At 56.9% G+C, this 20,067-nt stretch overlaps 1 protein-coding gene across 5 annotated transcripts; it reads left to right on the top strand.

Moving 5' to 3' along the window:
* The first annotated feature begins 9,903 nt into the window (after positions 1-9,903).
* On the top strand, positions 9,904-14,736 carry HES4 (hes family bHLH transcription factor 4). 5 transcript variants are annotated; one of them, XM_079118606.1, is made up of 5 exons: positions 9,904-10,245; positions 10,327-10,422; positions 10,515-10,602; positions 10,690-12,072; positions 13,369-14,687. In XM_079118606.1, the coding sequence occupies exons 1-4, from the start codon at positions 10,129-10,131 to the stop codon at positions 11,073-11,075; spliced, it is 687 nt and encodes a 228-aa protein (XP_078974732.1). In that variant the 5' UTR covers positions 9,904-10,128; the 3' UTR covers positions 11,076-12,072; positions 13,369-14,687. The 5 variants fall into 5 exon arrangements, with proteins under 5 accessions (XP_078974732.1, XP_078974731.1, XP_078974730.1 ...); XM_079118605.1 differs by having other exon boundaries at positions 9,904-10,422; positions 10,735-12,072; positions 13,369-14,736; XM_079118604.1 differs by having other exon boundaries at positions 9,904-10,422; positions 13,369-14,700.
* The last annotated feature ends 5,331 nt before the right edge of the window (positions 14,737-20,067 follow it).

Here is a 20,067-nt window from a genome sequence, read left to right as displayed (position 1 = left end):
CAACTCAAGTGTCTGTCAACAGATAAATGGGCAAAGAAAATGTGGTGTGTACACATGTGGAATATTACTCAACTAGGACAAGGAACCAGGCTCTGACAACCAGGCACAAAAGCCCACCTACTGTGAGAGGAGGGATATTGAAAGTCCAGGACAAGGCTGCAGGGTTTGGACTTTGAGTGGGCCCAAAGGCCATGTGTTGGTGGCTCAGTCCCCAGCCCATGGCACTACTGGGAGGTAGTAGAGCCTTTAGGAGGTGGGGCCTGGTGGGAGGAAGTAGGACACAGGGCTGCCTTGGAAGGGCACTGGTAACCTGGCCCCTCTGCTCTCTGCTTCTGGACCACCAAGAAGTGAGCAGCTTCCTCCACCTATGCCATGATGTGCTTTCTAAAAGGCTGCAGAGCCAAGTGGTCATGGACTGAAACCTCCGAACCTTGAGCCAAAATAAACCTTTCCTCTTTTTAAGTTGCCTGTGTCGGGTATTTTGTCACAGTGATGCAAAGCTGAGGACCACAGGGGCGTCCATAGGGAAGTGGTTGTGGGGCTCAGGTCTTTCCTCAGCCCTACGTCTTGGGTGCAGTCTTCCCTGGCTGCCCCTCCTGTACTTCTCCTGCCCACGTGTGTGGCCTTCAGCAGCCCTGCAACTCATTTTGTTGCTCGGCCCTCCTCCCTCTATAGCTTGCTCAGTGCTGCACCTGCCCCCAGCGATGCAGAGGGTGCTGTGTGAAGGACTGAAAGCTCATCCATCCAATTTTGTCACCTATAAAAATGTGCTGGACTAATTTCCAGAATATATAAAGAACTCAAAAAACTCTACACCAAGAATACAAATAACCCAATCAACAAAATGGGCCAAGGATATGAACAGACACTTCAAGAAGATCTACAAGCAATCAACAAACATATGAAAAAATGTTTGCCATCTTTAGTAATAAGAGAAATGCAAATCAAAACTACCCTAAGATTCCATCTCACCCCAATTAGAATGGCGATTATCAAGAATACAAGCAACAATAGGTGTTGGAGAGGATGTGGGGAAAAAGGTACACTCATACATTGCTGGTGGGACTGCAAATTAGTGCAGCCACTCTGGAAAGCAGTGTGGAGATTCCTCAGAAAGCTTGGAATGGACCCACCATTTGACCCACCTGTCCCACTCCTCAGCCTATACCCAAAGGATTTAAAACCAGCATACTACAGAGATACAGCCACATCAATGTTCATAGCTGCTCAATTCACAATAGCCTGACTGTGCAACCAACCTAGATGTCCTTCAATTGACGAATGGATAAAGAAACTGTGGTGTATATATATATATATACACAATGGAATATTACTCAGCCAGAAAGAATGATAAAATTATGGCATTTGCAGGCAAATGGATGAAATTGGAGAATATCATGCTAAGTGAGATGAGCCAATCTCAAAAATCCAAAGGACGAATGATCTCACTGATAAGCGGATGATGACACATAATGGGGGGTGGGAGGGGGGCAAGAATGGAGGTAGGAGGGACTGTATAGAGGGAAAAGGGGGTGGGAGGGGTGGGGGGAAGGAAAAAATAATGGAATGAATCAAACACCATCACCTATGTAGATGTATGAATATGCAAATGATAGGCCGTTACTTCACGTACAAACAGAAACAACATGTGTCCCATTTGTTTACAATAAAAATAAATAAAAAAAAAAAAACGTGCTGGATCTGAGGTTCTCAAGACCATTCTGACTTGACACGCGTGTGAGCGCACCCTCCCGACTGCCTGTCTGAAAGCATGAACCGAAGTATTTTATTGACCGCAAATGAGCTCTTAGACCCTCAAGGCTCATCTGATCTGGCATCCCAAGGTGTTCCTGTCATGGCAGTGGGGAAAGCACTTGGCAAAGCACGTCTGTGCAGCAGGCGAGGGGACCTGGCCACGGTGGGGCTGGCCCGTCTGCTTTTGCTTCTTTGTCTACCTGATCCTGGCTGGTCTCACGCCTGTTAAGAACAGTTCTGCCGAGATGCTGCCGTGCCTCTTGGGGTGAGCCTTGCCAGGGCTGGGGCTGGTTCCTGATGCAGACTGTGTCCCTGCACTCCAGTGGGGACAGAGCCTTCCTCGTGACAGTGCAGGGACCCGCCCTCACTGAGGGGTCAGTCTAGAAGCACAAGGGACCAGATTCTCCCATCCAGGGCAAGTCTGACAGCCTCAGATCCAGACCCTTTTCCCTACCTCCCCAGCGGACCAGTCACCACCCAAGGCCATCATACTGGAGCACGTCTGGCTGACTCAAGGCACCTGACCCTGTATCCCTTCATGGCCTTTAGTTACAGCTCAAAGCTCGTCCCAAAGCCTCTGGGTGGATGGACTGGGCCTTCCGCACAGGCCTCCTGATCCAGGGACTACAGGGCAGGAGCACTGAGCTTTCTTTTGGGCCAGTGGTCAGTGACCAGGGAATGAGTCAGCCAAGACCAGGGTCGGGCTCCCAGGTTGGGCCGATTAAACGGCAGCCCTGCCTTTCCAGTCTCTCTAGGAGACCCACCAGACCCTCCACCAGACCGGGAATGCTGAGTGGCTGCAGCCAGAGCAGAGCCCTGGTTCCTCATGGAGCAGAGGCCTGGGCTGCCACAGCCCCTCCCAGAGGCAGCCATGGCAATGGGCCTCTTGGGAAAGCAGGACCCAGTACAGGGCAAGAAGGGGACCTCTGTCTACACTGTGCAGCAGGCACAGTGGGCCCTTCAGAACCACCTGGAATCTGGTTCTTGGTAAAAGACCTGGGCTGGGGATATGGCCCTTAGGGCAGGTGGGTGACGTCTGTTGAGAAGCCTGGAGGTGGACACAGGGTCTGTGACCAGCGGGCCATTGTTCTAATCTGGGAAAAGCAGCGTCAGGAACAGGTATGGGGCAGTTCAGACCCACCAGGCCAGGGGGCGGAGGAGGAAGAGGAGGAGGAGCCGCAGGTCTGACGGGAGCAGGGGCCTGAGCTGGACACTTGCCTGCCTGCACTGTGTGGCTTGACAGGAGGTCAGCCGTCTTCTAAATCCAGACCCACATGCAGACCCAGAACTGGGGGCACTGCCACAGGCAGCCTGGGCTTGGGCTATGGCCAAACAGGCCCTCTGAAGGTCCCGCCATGGAATAACAAGTCTGGCCTCTGGCTCTCGGATACCCAGCAGATGGGGAGTGCCGAGATGGGAGGTGACCAGGAGAATCAGGCTCTCCCTCCCCTGGGGCCAGAGCTCTCCCCAGCAGGAGCCCTTGCCCAGGATGCGATGCCAGTGAAGTCCACAGCCTACAGGGTGAGCGCATCGTTCCAGAGCTCGAGGGCAGGGCAGGGCCTCCTGTTCCATCCCCAGACGCCCCCGAGGGACTTCACTGATGCTGTGCTGAGCAGGAGTCCCTGCTCCCACGCCGCACCGAGCCTGTGAGGTGGCTGTGGGAACCACACACGGGGTTCTGTCCTAGGGAAATGCTGGTCTTCCTGCCCCAAAAGGCCTGGACAATCCCACTCCTGCAGCCCTGCCTGCTCAGGGCCTGTGAAGATGGTCCTCAGGGGCCTCCAATCTGCTGGTTTCCTGGTCTACGAGCAAGACACTTAACGGACAGGTGCTCACTCTATATGAAGGTCTCTCTTTGACCCTAAAAGTCACATTTGACATCAGATGGCTGCCCGAGTGTTGACAGGTGCTTTCACCACCAGATTTGGGGAAAGGTGGTGCAACCAGGCAGATAGACCTTGAGGATGTGTCCACCACTTACATGTACAGCACACACACTGATCAGGACACACTGGGGAGGGGGGGTTGTGAGTTCCAAGGTGGGCAGGAGAGGAGACACCAGGAGGCCTGGAGGAGGACCTCAGCAAGGGCCAGGCTTGGCAGAGGCACAAGTGGCACAAGGAGGTGCAGCGGCCTCAGCCTCAGAGGCTCAGCCCCAGGACGCCCAGCAGAGAGGAGCAGATGCTCAGGGAGACTCGTGGCTCTGGGAGCCACAGCAGAGTGTCAGGCAGCACCCAGGGTGTCTGAGCAGGCGCCAGGCAAGGGAGGTGCCACGTCCTTCTGACCTAGGACCCCACATCCTGGATCGCATCTGCTGAGAGCTTGATAGGGTGTGGAGGAGAGAGACAGAGGCTTTGAAGGGTGAACCAGGAGCAGGGGAGGAGTGGGCCAGGACTGGCGTAATGCCTGGGCAGATCAGGGCCCCCTGAGGCACAGCTGTGGGGGCGACCAAAGCCAGAGCGACACGTAGCACCTCTCCTGCCATGCGCAGCTGCAGCCAGAGTGGTGGAAAGACACGGCTCGGCACTTTGCAGGTCCCTTGAATCTGGTCTGACCTGCCTTGACCAGTGGAATGTGCTGGAAGTTTCACTATTGGGTTTAGAACCCAGGCCTCCACTTTATCCTCCTGGTATGTTGGATGATGTTGCCGCCTGCAGCAACGAGACCGCGGGAAAGAATCGGAGGCGGACTGGGAACGAACAACTTCTTTATTTTTCTCAGGGTGCTTCCTTGCTTGCTTCCTTGCTTGCCTCTCTCCCCAAGTAGACGCCTTGGTGCCAACACCAGCTCCGCCTGACACCGTGAGAAGAGAGAAAACAGCAAGCCACCGCCGCTAGGAGTGGAAGCGAGGCGAGAGCGGCAGGCGTAGAGCGGTGCCCCCAGGTGCCCCCAGGTGCCCGTGGTTCCCGCGAGCTCCGTCGTCCAATGCCTCATGCGGGAGATTGCTGGGACGGCAGCGCAAGCGCCGCCGGGGACCAAGCCCGCATAAGGGCGGGGGAGGAGGCATCGTGCGCCAGCAGGCGCGCGGTCTCTTCCTCAAAGAGCTGTAAGCATGGCTCTACAGGCCGAGCCTCCCAGGGAGGCAGGATAGGTTGGGCGCATTCCAGGCAGCTGGCGGAGAGCATCAGTGATGCAGCCCTGAGCATCCAGCACGGCACCTTCTCAGTCCAGTTGACCCTCAACCAGCAACTTCATGAGTGAGGCCTCAGGCAGCTTTGGCTCCCCCAGACCCCCACCCCCGGTGTGAGGAAAATGGGCAGGCAGTTGTTAAGCTAGGTGATGCTTGGGCCTGATGCGGGTGGTGTGGAGCATGGTGGAGCAGACGGGCAGGACCACAGCAGCAGCCACAGGGCTGCAGACAAGTGCGCTTCACAGGAGAGAAGGGCCCAGCATGAACTCCCTGAACTGGAGCCTCTGCTAGGACCTCACCTTGCAGACTGGAGGGGACAGGAGGGGCCGCAGGCTGGAGGAGACTGGGGATCCCAACCCTGAGGCTGGTTGGACCTTGGCCAGCATGAAGTGAGCAATGGGCCTCAAGGAAGAGGGTCACCATGAAGGCTGTGCAGTCCCGAGGGCGACTGGTGTGGCTGGGAGAGCAGAGGGAGCTGGGAGTAGAGTCTGCAGGAAAGGGGGACCGACAGTACAGCACAGGGTCTGCACTGGGCCACTTCCATGCAGGGCCTTGTCAGGACGTGGCGATGCCCACCTGCCCGTGCCAGGTGCAGCGGCCCAGCAAGAGTGGGGACTGCACCACGGAGGGAAGGCTGCCTGCTCAAGTCCCCACAATGTGGGGACAGCAGGCCGGTTGTGCCCAACCCTGAGTACTCGGTGTAACAAAGCAGCAGCGCCATAGGCTGCTCCGTTTCGAGAACAGAGGCTGAGGTGGACGACTGCACACCTTGTCTCTGTAAGTAAACGGCCACCTCTGCCCAGCACAGCCATCACGCCCAAGCTGATAAGTGTTAATTGTGCTCGTAAGAATGACCACCGTGAACTTACCAAATTGATCAGAAGCGCAGGTGTGCATGGGCGTGTCAAACTCATGTCAGGGAAACCAGGCCCACGAGCTAACCAAATGCTCCAGACCACCAAATGACATAGCGCCCTCACTCGAGGCCCATTAAGAGGGGCACCCTGAGACTGGACACGAGGGCACCTGGCCTGTCACCTGGTCACTTGTCACGAGCCTTGCCCAGGAAAATCACCACAGCAAGGAACCTCCAAATGTCTGTGCTCCAGAGTTAGCACACTGCAGTTTCTTCTGCCCATGACGCCCACACTGTCCCCTCCAAGCTGACATCTCAAGTTGCTATCCAGGTGACTGAATCACCACTGTCAGGATGCTGTCTAGACTAAGTGCCCGCGCTGACAGCTCTGTGCCCTGAGCAAGCTATTTGGCTGGTTCACAGTCTGACCACCTACCATGACTCTGCATCCTATTTGCTCTCTGCTGGAACAGGAAGTAGGGAGGGAAGGATCACTGTTCCTGCATCCAGGACTCAGTCCATCCCCACTGTCCCAATAACCAATGCTGCATAACCAATGACCCCCAAATACTGTCTTGTTCTGTGAGTTGACACTGGAATGGGCATGCAGGGCCTTCGCTCTGCCAGGCATGGGGCCTGGCTCAGTAGAGGTGAGCTGGTCACTCACAGCTGCAGCTGGGGCCACCTGGCGTCCTGTGGAGACACATGACTCTTGGCGGTCAGCTAGGTCTTTAGGATACTGTGAAGTACACACTTGATCTTCGCTGTCTCCTGGCAGACCAGTCATAGAACACTTGCAACTTCAAAGTGATGTCTCTTCGTATGTCAAGTGCTGGCTGGTAACTCCCTGGGCATCTTCAGGATGGGGCTCTGAGGAGCAGATGATGGTCGAGTTGATCACCAATGGCCAATAATCTTAACCATTTTGCTTCCATTAGAAGCCTCCATTGAAACCCAAAGGACAGCTGTGCATGGTGCTGCACACCTATAAACCCAGTGACTGAGGAGGCTGAGGCAGCAGGATCGCAAGTTCAAGGCCAGCTTCAGCAACTTAGTGAGGCCCTAAGCAACTTAGTGAAACTTGTCCCGTGCCAGAAAAATGGGCTGGGGGATGTGGCTCAGTGGTTAAGTGCTCCTGGGTTCAGTCCCTGATACCACAACAAACAAACAAAACAAAACAAACTCCGAAGGACAGGGTTCTGAGAGCTTCCAGATGGCTGAACACTTGGAGGTTCCCAAGGACAGTGACCAGGGAAAGGGCGGAATCTCTAAGACCCTTCTCCACCTTCTTCTCCTGTCTCTTCATTTGCATTGCTTATAATGTACTTTATGACAAACCAGTGAATGTGTTTCCCTGCATTCTGCGATACACTGGAACAAATTAATTGAACCAAGGAGGAGGTTGTGGGAACCCTGACTTATTGCCACTGGTCAGAAGCACAGGTAAGACCACTGGGACTGGTGACTGGCATCCAAAATGGAGCCAAGTCCTCAACCATGTGTGGGGCCTGATGAGATCTTCAGGCAAACAGAGCTGACTGCACTTCAGGACACAGCTGTCCATTCTTGAATAAGAGTATAGGACACAATGATTTTTTTTCTGTATCATCACACCCCTGACAGGGGGCCAGTTGCAACACACACAAGCCCACCACACCCCCCGGGGCCAGGGAAGGCTTCCTCATGGCAACCAGATCCCAAGAGCAAATGTCCCAAGGCAGCAAGGTGGGTGTGTGCAGCATCTTTAAAATTCAGCCTTAGTGGCTGGGTTTGTGGCTCAGTGGTAGGGTGCTTGCCTAGCATGTGTGAGGCACTGGGTTAAGTTCTCAGCTCCACATATAAACAAACAAAGGTCCATCTACAATTAAAAATATATTTTACAAAAACCTCTGTCTTACATGTCACATCGGATCATAGCCCCTGTCCTCACTGGGAGGCCGTTGAAGTCTCATCCAGGACACATTGCAAGGTATGTGGGGCAAGAGGTCAGTGGCACTTTTGGAAAGCCCAGTCTGCCACACCAGGGAGTCACCACCACAATCCTGTGCAGCCCAGGACCCTCCCTCCCTACTCACAGGGGGCTCAGTGCCCCAGGAACCCTAAAAATCCCACAGAGGTCAAGTCCAGATTTGAGAGGCAGTGAGGGGACAGTAGAGGGACAAGGGCAGAGTCTCAGAGAGAAGCAGCCACATGAACAGCAGGCACAGAATGTGATAAAGCTGTGCTCATGCACTCTTGCCTAGAGGCTGCTTGCACAGGCCCCTGAGTCCTCAGGGGGCTTCCTAGGGTTATCCCCTTCTCCAGAAGGAGGGGGCACTCCTGCAGGGCAGAGGCACTGTGGTGCACGTGGCAGAGGTGAGTACAGGCACAGTGCCCCCTCTGTTCAGCTGGGTGGCCAGCGTACCCCCTGCTGGTTTCCCTGGGGTAGGAACAGGGCTGCAGCTGATGAGAATCCAGTGCTCACTGTGTGCTGGGCACACTCAATGTGCTTTGGAGGTAAGATCTCATTTGCCTTTCCCAGGACTCTAGGGTAAAAGAAGACAAACCAAAGGTTCAAAGGAAACTTATAGTGGAGGTTATGAAGTGTGGAGCAACCAGGGAGAACCTCACGCTCAGGGCTCTCCTTCACTCTGTGTCCCCTGCCTGCCTGCCTGGTCTCCATGGCAGGTTGGGGAGGTCCAGAGCCCACCAGACACCTTCCCAAGATGGAATGAGCTCAGGCCCTCAGGGGAAATTGCCTGCAGGAGGAGGGGGTCACCATGGAGTGCTTTCCAGAGTGGGAGTGGGCTGGATTCTGGCAACTCTCCAACAGCAGGACTGTCTTCCCCAGTACCAAAGCCCAAATTGAGGGTCCAGGTAGGCAAGGAAGATTGTAAGAGCACTCCAAGGTTCTCCGGACTTGGCAGGTTACCTTCTTAGACTTCGGCCCAGCTGATCCCCTTCCCAAGGTCTCCCACTCCCCATATGCATGTCCTCTCTGAGGCCAGAGGGCAGAGTGGGCAGTCTCACCTCAGAGACTGACAACCAGTCAGAGGGTGCAGAGGGTGTAGACAGGGTATAGGCTCACTCTCCTCCCACCCTCTCCTACCCCACCTCAGTGCCCATAAGGACCTGAGGGTGCTCAGTGCTGGGATTCCATTGCTCAGTGCTGGGATTCCATAGGGCTTCCTCAGGGTGAAGCCAGGGACGGTGCATGGTCTAGACTAGGGACAGACTAAGACTGACCTCAGAGGGATAGCTTCAGCCTAAGTCCCCAGGACGGGCTCCCCAGCCCCTCCTGGGGCCAGCGCCCCCAGGACCCTGCTGACCCTGCCTAACTCTTGCTCTCTTAGCTTGGTTCCCGTGGCCCCCTTCACACTCCGGGAATGCCACTCCCTCCACCTGGGACCTTGCAGAGCTGCCTTCCTCTGAAGACCCCCACCCTGAAGGTGTTAGGACTACGCAGTGAAAGGAGGGGCTTCTCTACCACAGACTACCCCTCACTTCCTGTCTCTCCAAAAGTGTGTTTGATTCTGTTGGTGTGCAGGAGACCTCCTCCACTGGACTGGGAGCACGTGGAGAGTCTCCAGCCTCAGGGCTCCAGTGACTTCAGAACCTCCACTGATGGAGGCAGGACCTCTACCAGGCCACGGCATGCTGGGGACCCTGAGTCCTAGACGGAGTGATTCAAGATGAAACAACAGCAAGCAACAAACGTTTCAACCGCTGCCCTCCGAAGAATGGCACATCACCATTACATCGTTCCACCTGGCTTCTGCCACCACCCTGTGACCCCACGACCCCGCCAGCCTACCCATGGACCTGTCCCATGATGTTGTCCTGCCTGACTGGTGACATCCGACTGCCTTATGGTGTCACCCAATGCCACCACCTGCCTGTCTGCCTGCCGACCTCAGCCAGTCACCTCTCCAGCCCAGAGGCTGGCGCTGATTCTTCATCCCCGCGAAGCTCGGTCCGCGTCCCTCGGGTCCCAGGCCGGAACTTCATGCTGCACACAGGCGGATTCGGAGACGGAGGAGTTGTGCAGGCCGGGCTTCCCCTGCTGAGGGGCTTGTGAAGCTTCCTCTCAGACTTCTGCGCGGCCAGGGCGCGGCGGGAAGGTGAGCCTGCAGCCGCAGCAGAGCGCGGGCTGGTCACTGCCCCGGGTCCGGGCTGGCGGCGCTTGACTGACAGCTGGGGAGGCGGGGCGGCGCGCCAGCCGGGTCGAGCTGGCCGGCGCTTTGCCCATTGGCCGGCGCTGGTGTGGGAAAGGACGCCTTACCCGGTTCACACGCCCCGCGGCGGCGCTGCCTTAAATAGCCGGCGACTGTCCGGCTTCGCGGGCTCGCGACCGGAACCCGCCAGGGGGCGCGAACGCTCTGCCCGGCCCCGGAGCGCGGGGTGCAGGATGCCGGCAGACGCCCCCGGGAAGCCGAGCGCCTCGCCGCTGGCAGGAGCGCCCGCCAGCGCCAGCCGGACCCCCGACAGACCCGACAAACCCCGCAGCGCGGCCGAGCACCGCAAGGTGGGTTCCGGCCAGGCGCGGGCGGCCGGGTGGTGGGGAGGGGCGACCGAACGCGGGACTCAGTCGCTGTCGGACCCGCAGTCCTCCAAGCCAGTCGTGGAGAAGCGGCGCCGAGCGCGTATCAACGAGAGCCTAGCTCAGCTCAAGACGCTCATCCTGGACGCAGTTAGGAAGGATGTAAGTCGGGGCGGGCAGGGGGAGTCCAAGGCCTGCGGCCGCAGAAGGGGCCATGGCCGAGCTGCAGACCACCGCCCCGTCCCTGTCCCCAGAGCTCCCGCCATTCGAAGCTGGAAAAGGCCGACATCCTGGAGATGACAGTGACACATCTGCAAAACCTGCGTCGCCAGCAGGTGACAGGTGAGGCGCGGGTGGCAGGGCCTTGGGGGCGGGAGGCGCGCAGGGCCACCGCCCTAGACGCGACCGCTCGTTCTGCTGCTCCCGCAGCGGCACTCAGCTCGGACCCTGCTGTCTTGGGCAAGTACCGCGCAGGCTTCAACGAGTGCCTGGTCGAGGTGACCCGCTTTCTGGCCGGCTGCGAGGGCGTCCGGGCCGAAGTGCGCTCCCGCTTGCTCGGCCACCTGGCGGCCTGCCTGCTCCAGCTGGGGTCTTCACGCCGCCCTGCCTCGCTGCCCGCTGCCGCAGAGGACCCGGCGTCGGAGGTTTACGCTGGCCGCCCACTGCTGCGGTCGTTGGACGGCCCCTTTCCCCTTCTGCGCCCTGGGGCCTCGTTCACACCGTTGTTGGCGCCAGGGCTGACCCCCGCGCCTCCAGTCGTCCCCAGGGTGGGGCCTCAAGGCAGGAACGGACCCTGGAGACCGTGGCTGCAATGAGCTGCCTTGGCCCAGACTGTGCCAGAGATTATTTCCAGAGGCTTGGGATTGTTTTGTTGTCTGTGAACAGTCTGGTTCGGTCCAGCAGTGCGCCCAGGTTGGCTGTCTGCTGGTGGCTCGCTGCCACCTCTGGGAAGACCCAGCTGCAGGCCCCTACACTCCTAGGCCCAGCCCATTCCCAGATTGCGCCCTTTTGTAGACTCCGACCCTTCCTGGCCCCAGCCCCAGCCTGGGCCTCCAGTGGGTGGCCTCTGTGTCTCTGGAGCCTTGGGTTTGCCTTGGTCAGTGCTAGAGCCCACGATCCGCCTTCGGGCCAGAGTCTGAAGGGTGCCCAGGAGGCGCTTCCCAGAATGTATCAGTACTGGAAGGCAGCCGCACAGCATCAATGGACACGTTTTAAGGGTATTTATCCCAACTCCTCCCCAGACCCTGGGAGGTAGAGATCCACCTTTTCACACTGTTTTTTCCTGCCGTTTGGGCTGCGCTAGGGTGAGGGGTGACTATCTTCTGCCTTTCAGCACATGGTTCAGCACAAAAGCCGCCTCCGTCCATCCGGGCCCACCCTCATACCTGCACTGATAGGGGTCCCAGCAGGAGAGGGTGTGTGGGAGACGCTCCCAGAGGGTACCTGGTGCCTGGACTCAGGAGGCACTTTCCTGGGGAAATCTGGGCCTTGCTGCATACCCATGGGAGCTAACGGGGTCCCTCCTTCCATGAATCCATGAGCATATGCCTTTGGATGCAACTAAGGACACCAGGCAGCAATGCAGGCCACACTGGGCACCCACCCTGTGCACCTCCTGAAGTCACAGTCCTGCTGCCCCCAGAGCTGACGCTGAGGGCTGTGCTCCAGGTGCCTGAGGAAGGGTCTGCGGCACAAGCTCGGTCTGCAGAGTCTTCCAGAGCCCTGTGCAAGGCTGCACCAAGACCCACTTCCCAGTGTGGCTGAATTCATCAGACATTTGCCTGGCACCTGCTGGGATGGGCCATCAGGAAGGTGAGTCTCTCTACCACAGGTTGATCCTGCCTCTTCCTACGGGTTTCACATGGGCCCCCTGGACAGGACCATGCAACCTGTCAAAAGCCTCCAAGTCTCCACCAAGCCATTCCCCTACTCTCTGACTGCCTCCCCGCCTTCCTGGAGCTGGGGCAGTGTCCCTGAACAGTGGGTCACCATGTGGGCCAGCTGCTGCACCCTTGGGTGTATGGACAAGGGCCCTGCTCCTTTCAGAACTGGGTGGAGGGAGAAGGAGGCCCTCCTGGCAGGAAGGTTGGGGGGAGTCTGCAGAGGGGTGACTGGAGGAGGGGGCGCTGCTCAGGGAGGGCAGGGCCCCTCCTGGGAAGTGAGATTAGGTGTGTGGGTAGGGAAGGCCAGGGCTTGCTCAGACCTGGGTCCCACACACTGCGGGGAGAGGATGGACTCCCCACCGGGGTGGCCAGATGGAGAAGGCCAACCAGGATGCCACCTGGGAGGTGAGGCTTCTTATGCCCCTTTCCCCAGAAGCAGGAGCAGCAGCCACCCCTGCCCCTTACTGATTCTTGGGTCTGTTATGGGCACTGTTGCCAAAAATCTTTGTGGTGGGGATCACTTAGCCCTTGGGGACCTCTCTGACTCCAGATGGGCAGCCCCTCCTATTCTCTATCCCTTGTACTCAGCCCCTTCCTGAATTCTCTCACACTCCCTATGTACCTCAGACCACCCCCTGCCGCAGGCTCCTCCAGTATGCTGTCTGGGCATGGTGCTCCTGCAACCGCACTTGTGCCCTTTTGCTCAGCATCTGCTTGAAGCTGTGGGCTCAACCTCAACCCACGCTGAGTCCCTCAGTCGATGTGAACAGCGGGCAGAGTGGGAGTTGGGGTCCCTCTTGGGTCAGCAGGGAGGTCCTAGGAAGCACAGCCTGAACTGAAGCTGAGTCGCCAACAGGACACACCAGAGGTGTAGTTCTGGGCCCTCCCAGGCTGCCCTCTTCCTGGCAACTGTGGGTGGCTGGGGCTCAGGAGCAGCGAGTCTCCTCCCTCTGAGTCTCAGCCTCTCTGCACACTAGCCAGGGTATTGCTCAAACCTGCTTCCTACTGCCACTGTGTGTAGACCGCCCCCCCCACCAAGTGCTTTTCTGCAGGGCTGCCCTCATGGTGGAAGCTGTGGCCCCAAAATGCAGAGTGCTCCTGCTCTCAAGCGGTCTCTTCCTGTCCTCCTGACTCTTCCATATATTTCCTGCCTCAGAAGAGGCCCCTGGGTCTCTCCTTGTCCCTCCCCGCCCCCAGCTATTCGCATCTTGCTCTTGTCTTGCAGAGGCTTCCTGCTGAATGATAGATGGAGTCCCCTCTTCTGGGTGGAGGGGCACTGGTTACAGCCTCCCCAGTTCATCTCCAGCAGCCCCCTTCCAGCCCTGCGCCTGGAGCGGACCAAGGGTCAATAAACACTGAATTCACATGCACCGTCGGCAGGCAGTGTGCCTGTGTGGTGTCCAGCCTTGTCTGACTGGGTCCTCTGTCTGCTGTGGTGCCAGGGCTTGGGGACTGAACGGTGACAACAGATCATAGGTGTTTGAAATCTGGAGAAGAACTGGTCCCCATGGTGACAGAAGTTAGTGACCAGGCCCACTAAACTCCATGCAATGGGAAGTTGGGGCAGGGGCCAGGCCGGGTCTGGCTTAGGAGAGATGAGACCCACTAAGCGCCAGCCCCCTTCTCCCCTCACTCAGCATCCCTGCTCCTAGACTGCCTGGTTCCGCAGTCCTACTTGTGCCTGGATAATCTCCCTCTGCTCCTTGGAACCCCCGGGTTGGCAGCCTCCATGGGCCACACCTCAGTGCACCAAGGTTGACCTGTGTGGGGTCCTGGAGGGGCATTCACTCAAGACAAGGCTGCAGGCTCCTTCCTGCCTCTGCTCTGGGAAACCAGCTGTCTGTTCCATGCAGAGATCCACAGTGGGCCAGTGGCTTCCCGCCAACAGCAATGACGTGAGTTTAGACATGGATCCTTTGACAGGACCTTGACAGTGACAAGCCACCTGGGCTTCTGTGCACAGAAGCTGTGAGAGCATAGCTTTTGTTGTTTTGTGCTGCTAAATTTTTGTTACTCTGTGATAAATAACAATACTGATAAATTGTATGTAATTTACTGAATACACGTAAGTAGCATGGGCAGTACAGACCCCAAAGATTGGATAACCCGCCGAGGGCTTCCAGATGTCCTGGGAATGAGGAGGAGGTTGCTGGGAATGAAACAGAAGCAGCCCTTGTGGCCATAGTGATGTGCCGAACGCAGGTGGTGCTACTGCCCACTCCCACCCCGGCCAGAACAGCCCAGCACCCTGCTGACCCAGCCCCTGCCAGCACTGGGGGTCCTGTCTGGCTATAACTGAAGGGGCATCCTGAATGAGAGCATGAGGGTGGGACTCACAGGCCCCCAGATGAAGGTGAGCCTGTGACCCGCGTGCACGAACGTTAGTTGCTGGGATCACTGTGTTCACTACCCCGAGTAGCTGACCCCTCGGGTGGTCCTGCTATCCCTCTGCACAGGCACTGTGTGCCACATTGGGCTACACTGTCCTGCCCAAGTTGGGTATGGGGGCCACAGTGACAGAATCATTAAAACATCATGCCCAGGGCTGGGGTCGTGGCTCAGTGGTAGAGCGCTTGCCTGGCATGTGTAAGGCCCTGGGTTGGATCCTCAGCACCGCATATAAATAAATGAATACATAAAAGATTCACTGACAACTAAAAAAAAAAAAACTTAAAAGCTGACCATGTCCATGGTCACCTCAGAGATGTCTCTGACATCCTGCCTGATCCCAGCATCTACCTGGTGACTTCAGGCTCACTTGCTGGACCCCATGTGAGCTAAGGGCCAGAGGCCTTTGTGGAGGGGTGGGAAAAGGTCAGTGTTGGACACTCACAGGAAGAGAGGGCGCACCTAGACAGCAGCAGCCTCCTACTGCCACATGGGATCCTGCCCTCAGCTGGCATCCCAGCCAGAGGCTGGCAGAGAGGAAAGCTTCCCCCTCTCCAGGGGTTCCTTGCCTGGATCACCTCCACATGGCGCCATGTCTGGCATGGTGAGGGAGGGCTCTGCAGTCACTGTCCTTCCTTGACCTCCCAGCTTCCCAGCTTCCCAGCTGACAGACTGTGGCTTGTCCCAAACATACCCAAGGGCAGGGGCTGACCCAGTACTGGCCTGAGCACCCTCAATTCCTGACCTGCTTCCCATGCTCTCTCAAGGCCCCAGGTCCAGTGGATCCCTGGCCTTGGCTCTCCCAGGGTCAGACCGAGCCTTTTCCTTGAGGTGGACAAGGAAGAACTGATGGAGAATGGAAATTCCTGGAGGACTTCTGGGTGTCCTCTGGTTGAGTGTCAGCACCTGTCTCTAGTTCAGCCTTAGGAGGAGAAGGTCCATGGACTGTCCCAGGTACCAGTGGAGGAGTATCCCAGAAGCTGGCTGACTTTCCTGCCCTTGGAGTTGGTGCTCTGGTCAGACACTTCCTGACAGGCCAAGGTTTGATGTTATCAAGCAGCGGGTGGGAGGATGTCCACAGAGCTCACTGGACAAGTGTCTTCCTCAACCAGGGCCAGAAGCGAGGTTTCTGATGTTAGAGCTGACACTGCATGTGGCTGTGCCCTGGCACTTATGCACAGGGGACCCTGCCCAGCTGGCACACAGGGGACCTTCCTCAGATAGACACACACAGAGGGGACCTTCCCCAGATGAGCACACAGCGAACCTTCCCTAGATGGGCATTCAGGGGACCTTCTTCAGATGGACACACAGGGGACATTCCCTGGATGGACACACACAGGGGACTTTCCCCAGATGGCACAAACAGGAGACTTCCCCATATAGACACACACAGGGGACCTTCCCCAGATGCACACAGGGAACCTTCCCCAGATGGACACACGCAGGGGACTCCACCTGGACCAACACATGGTTGACAGAGGGCAAGGTGGTAGGGAGGGCTGAGGACCTTGGACTTTCAAATGTTAATTGCCTGACAAATGGATAAATAAAACATGGTCTGTTCCTCCCATGGAATAGTACATGACAATCAAAAAGTGAGGCACTGGCACCGTGGCAGCATGGGTGAACCTGAGAATGTGCCAGGGAAGGTGCTGCACATGAAGGCCACATGGTGCTTGCACACTTCCATGGCTGCTCTAGGATCTGCCAGCAGTGGAAAGTGGATCTGTGCTGGCTAGAACTGGGCCAGGGGACCCCTGTGAAACCCAACAAGATGGAGCTGCACAACTCTGACCGGTCTGAATGAGTTTAAGTGGAGGAGATGTATCATGTGCGTCAACAATGTTCACTTCACCCCACTAAAAGCAATAAAGACAAAGGGCAACTAGAGAAGAAAGCATGCTCCAGAGGAACAAGGAAACATGACATCAGATTTCTCCTAGGAACAATGAAAAGAGAAGACAGCAAACGCTTCAGAGCACTCAGAGCAGAAGCCTCCCCTCCAGAAAGACATCCTTAGCCATGCGCTGAGCTAACATTGGACAGAGGTGGAAATAGACCCGACCAGATATATGTGCTCAGCTGACATTGAAGAGAGATGGAGGCAGACCTCGCCACGCACATGCGCTCAGTAGACCTTGGACAGGGGAGGAGACAGACACCCCCACACACATGCGCTCAGTTGACATTGGACAGGGGAGAAGACAGACCCCCACACACACATGCACTCAGTTGACAATGGACAGGGGAGAAGACAGACCCCCACACACATGTGCTCAGTTGACATTGGACAGGGGAGAAGACAGACCCCCACACACATGTGCTCAGTTGACATTGGACAGGGGAGGAGACAGACCCCACACACATGCGCTCAGTTGACATTGGACAGGGGAGGAGACAGACCCCCACACACATGCGCTCAGTTGACATTGGACAGGGGAGAAGACAGACCCCCACACACATGTGCTCAGTTGACATTGGACAGGGGAGAAGACAGACCCCCACACACATGCGCTCAGTTGACATTGGACAGGGGAGAAGACAGACCCCCACACACATGCGCTCAGTTGACATTGGACAGGGGAGAAGACAGACCCCCACACACATGCGCTCAGTTGACATTGGACAGGGGAGAAGACAGACCCCCACACACATGCTGCTCAGTTGACATTGGACAGGGGAGAAGACAGACCCCCACACACATGCGCTCAGTTGACAATGGACAGGGGAGAAGACAGACCCCCACACACATGCGCTCAGTTGACATTGGACAGGGGAGGAGACAGACCCCCACACACATGTGCTCAGTTGACATTGGACAGGGGAGAAGACAGACCCCCACACACATGCGCTCAGTTGACATTGGACAGGGGAGAAGACAGACCCCCACACACATGCGCTCAGTTGACATTGGACAGGGGAGAAGACAGACCCCCACACACATGCGCTCAGTTGACATTGGACAGGGGAGAAGACAGACCCCCACACACATGCGCTCAGTTGACATTGGACAGGGGAGAAGACAGACCCCCACACACATGCGCTCAGTTGACATTGGACAGGGGAGAAGACAGACCCCCACACACATGCGCTCAGTTGACATTGGACAGGGGAGAAGACAGACCCCCACACACATGCGCTCAGTTGACATTGGACAGGGGAGAAGACAGACCCCCCACACACATGCGCTCAGTTGACATTGGACAGGGGAGAAGACAGACCCCCACACACATGCGCTCAGTTGACATTGGACAGGGGAGAAGACAGACCCCCACACACATGCGCTCAGTTGACAATGGACAGGGGAGAAGACAGACCCCCACACACATGCGCTCAGTTGACATTGGACAGGGGAGAAGACAGACCCCCCACACACATGCGCTCAGTTGACATTGGACAGGGGAGAAGACAGACCCCCACACACACATGTGCTCAGTTGACAATGGACAGGGGAGAAGACAGACCCCCCACACACATGTGCTCAGTTGACAATGGACAGGGGAGAAGACAGACCCCCACACACATGCGCTCAGTTGACAATGGACAGGGGAGAAGACAGACCCCCCACACACATGTGCTCAGTGACAATGGACAGGGGAGAAGACAGACCCCCACACACACATGTGCTCAGTTGACAATGGACAGGGGAGAAGACAGACCCCCACACACACATGCGCTCAGTTGACAATGGACAGGGGAGAAGACAGACCCCCACACACACATGCGCTCAGTTGACAATGGACAGGGGAGGAGACAGACCCCCACACACATGCGCTCAGTAGACAATGGACAGGGGAGAAGACAGACCCCCACCACATGCGCTCAGTTGACAATGGACAGGGGAGAAGACAGACCCCCCCACACACATGCGCTCAGTTGACAATGGACAGGGGAGAAGACAGACCCCCCACACACATGCGCTCAGTTGACATTGGACAGGGGAGGAGACAGACCCCCCACACACATGTGCTCAGTTGACATTGGACAGGGGAGAAGACAGACCCCCACACACATGCGCTCAGTTGACATTGGACAGGGGAGAGACAGACCCCCCACACACATGCGCTCAGTTGACATTGGAACAGGGGAGAGACAGACCCCCACACACATGCGCTCAGTTGACATTGGACAGGGGAGAAGACAGACCCCCACACACATGTGCTCAGTAGACATTGGACAGGGGAGAAGACAGACCCCCACACACATGTGCTCAGTTGACATTGGACAGGGGAGAAGACAGACCCCCACACACATGTGCTCAGTGACATTGGACAGGGGAGAGACAGACCCCCACACACACATGCGCTCAGTTGACATTGGACAGGGGAGAAGACAGACCCCCACACACATGCGCTCAGTTGACATTGGACAGGGGAGAAGACAGACCCCCACACACATGCGCTCAGTTGACATTGGACAGGGGAGAAGACAGACCCCCACACACATGCGCTCAGTTGACATTGGACAGGGGAGAAGACAGACCCCCACACACATGCGCTCAGTTGACATTGGACAGGGGAGAAGACAGACCCCCACACACATGCGCTCAGTTGACATTGGACAGGGGAGAAGACAGACCCCCACACACATGCGCTCAGTTGACATTGGACAGGGGAGAAGACAGACCCCCACACACACATGCGCTCAGTTGACATTGGACAGGGGAGAAGACAGACCCCCACACACATGCGCTCAGTTGACATGGACAGGGGAGAAGACAGACCCCCACACACATGCGCTCAGTTGACATTGGACAGGGGAGAAGACAGACCCCCACACACACATGCGCTCAGTTGACATTGGACAGGGGAGAAGACAGACCCCCACACACATGCGCTCAGTTGACATTGGACAGGGGAGAAGACAGACCCCCACACACATGCGCTCAGTTGACATTGGACAGGGGAGAAGACAGACCCCCACACACATGCGCTCAGTTGACATTGGACAGGGGAGAAGACAGACCCCCACACACACATGTGCTCAGTTGACATTGAACAGGGGAGAAGACAGACCCCCACACACATGTGCTCAGTAGACATTGACAGGGGAGAAGACAGACCCCCACACACATGCGCTCAGTTGACATTGGACAGGGGAGAAGACAGACCCCCACACACAAATGCGCTCAGTTGACATTGGACAGGGGAGAAGACAGACCCCCACACACATGCGCTCAGTTGACATTGGACAGGGGAGAAGACAGACCCCCACACACATGCGCTCAGTTGACATTGGACAGGGGAGAAGACAGACCCCACACACACATGTGCTCAGTTGACATTGGACAGGGGAGGAGACAGACCCCACACACATGTGCTCAGTTGACATTGGACAGGGGAGAAGACAGACCCCCACACACATGCGCTCAGTTGACATTGGACAGGGGAGAAGACAGACCCCCACACACATGCGCTCATTTGACATTGGACAGGGGAGAAGACAGACCCCCACACACATGCGCTCAGTTGACATTGGACAGGGGAGAAGACAGACCCCCACACACATGCGCTCAGTTGACATTGGACAGGGG

The sequence above is a fragment of the Sciurus vulgaris genome, assembly GCF_902686455.1.
Source record: "Sciurus vulgaris genome assembly, chromosome: 1".
Taxonomy (NCBI): Eukaryota; Metazoa; Chordata; class Mammalia; order Rodentia; family Sciuridae; genus Sciurus; species Sciurus vulgaris.
Note: the sequence above shows the minus strand (reverse complement) of the source record. Positions and strands in the feature narration are given on the sequence as shown.

Excerpts from the sequence above, each read along its gene's own strand:
- HES4 (XM_079118602.1), top strand. The coding sequence starts at position 10,129 with ATGCCGGCAGACGCCCCCGGGAAGCCGAGCGCCTCGCCGCTGGCAGGA. Across the intron at positions 10,423-10,514 it reads TGGACGCAGTTAGGAAGGAT|AGCTCCCGCCATTCGAAGCT; the intron begins GTAAGTCGGGGC and ends CCCTGTCCCCAG.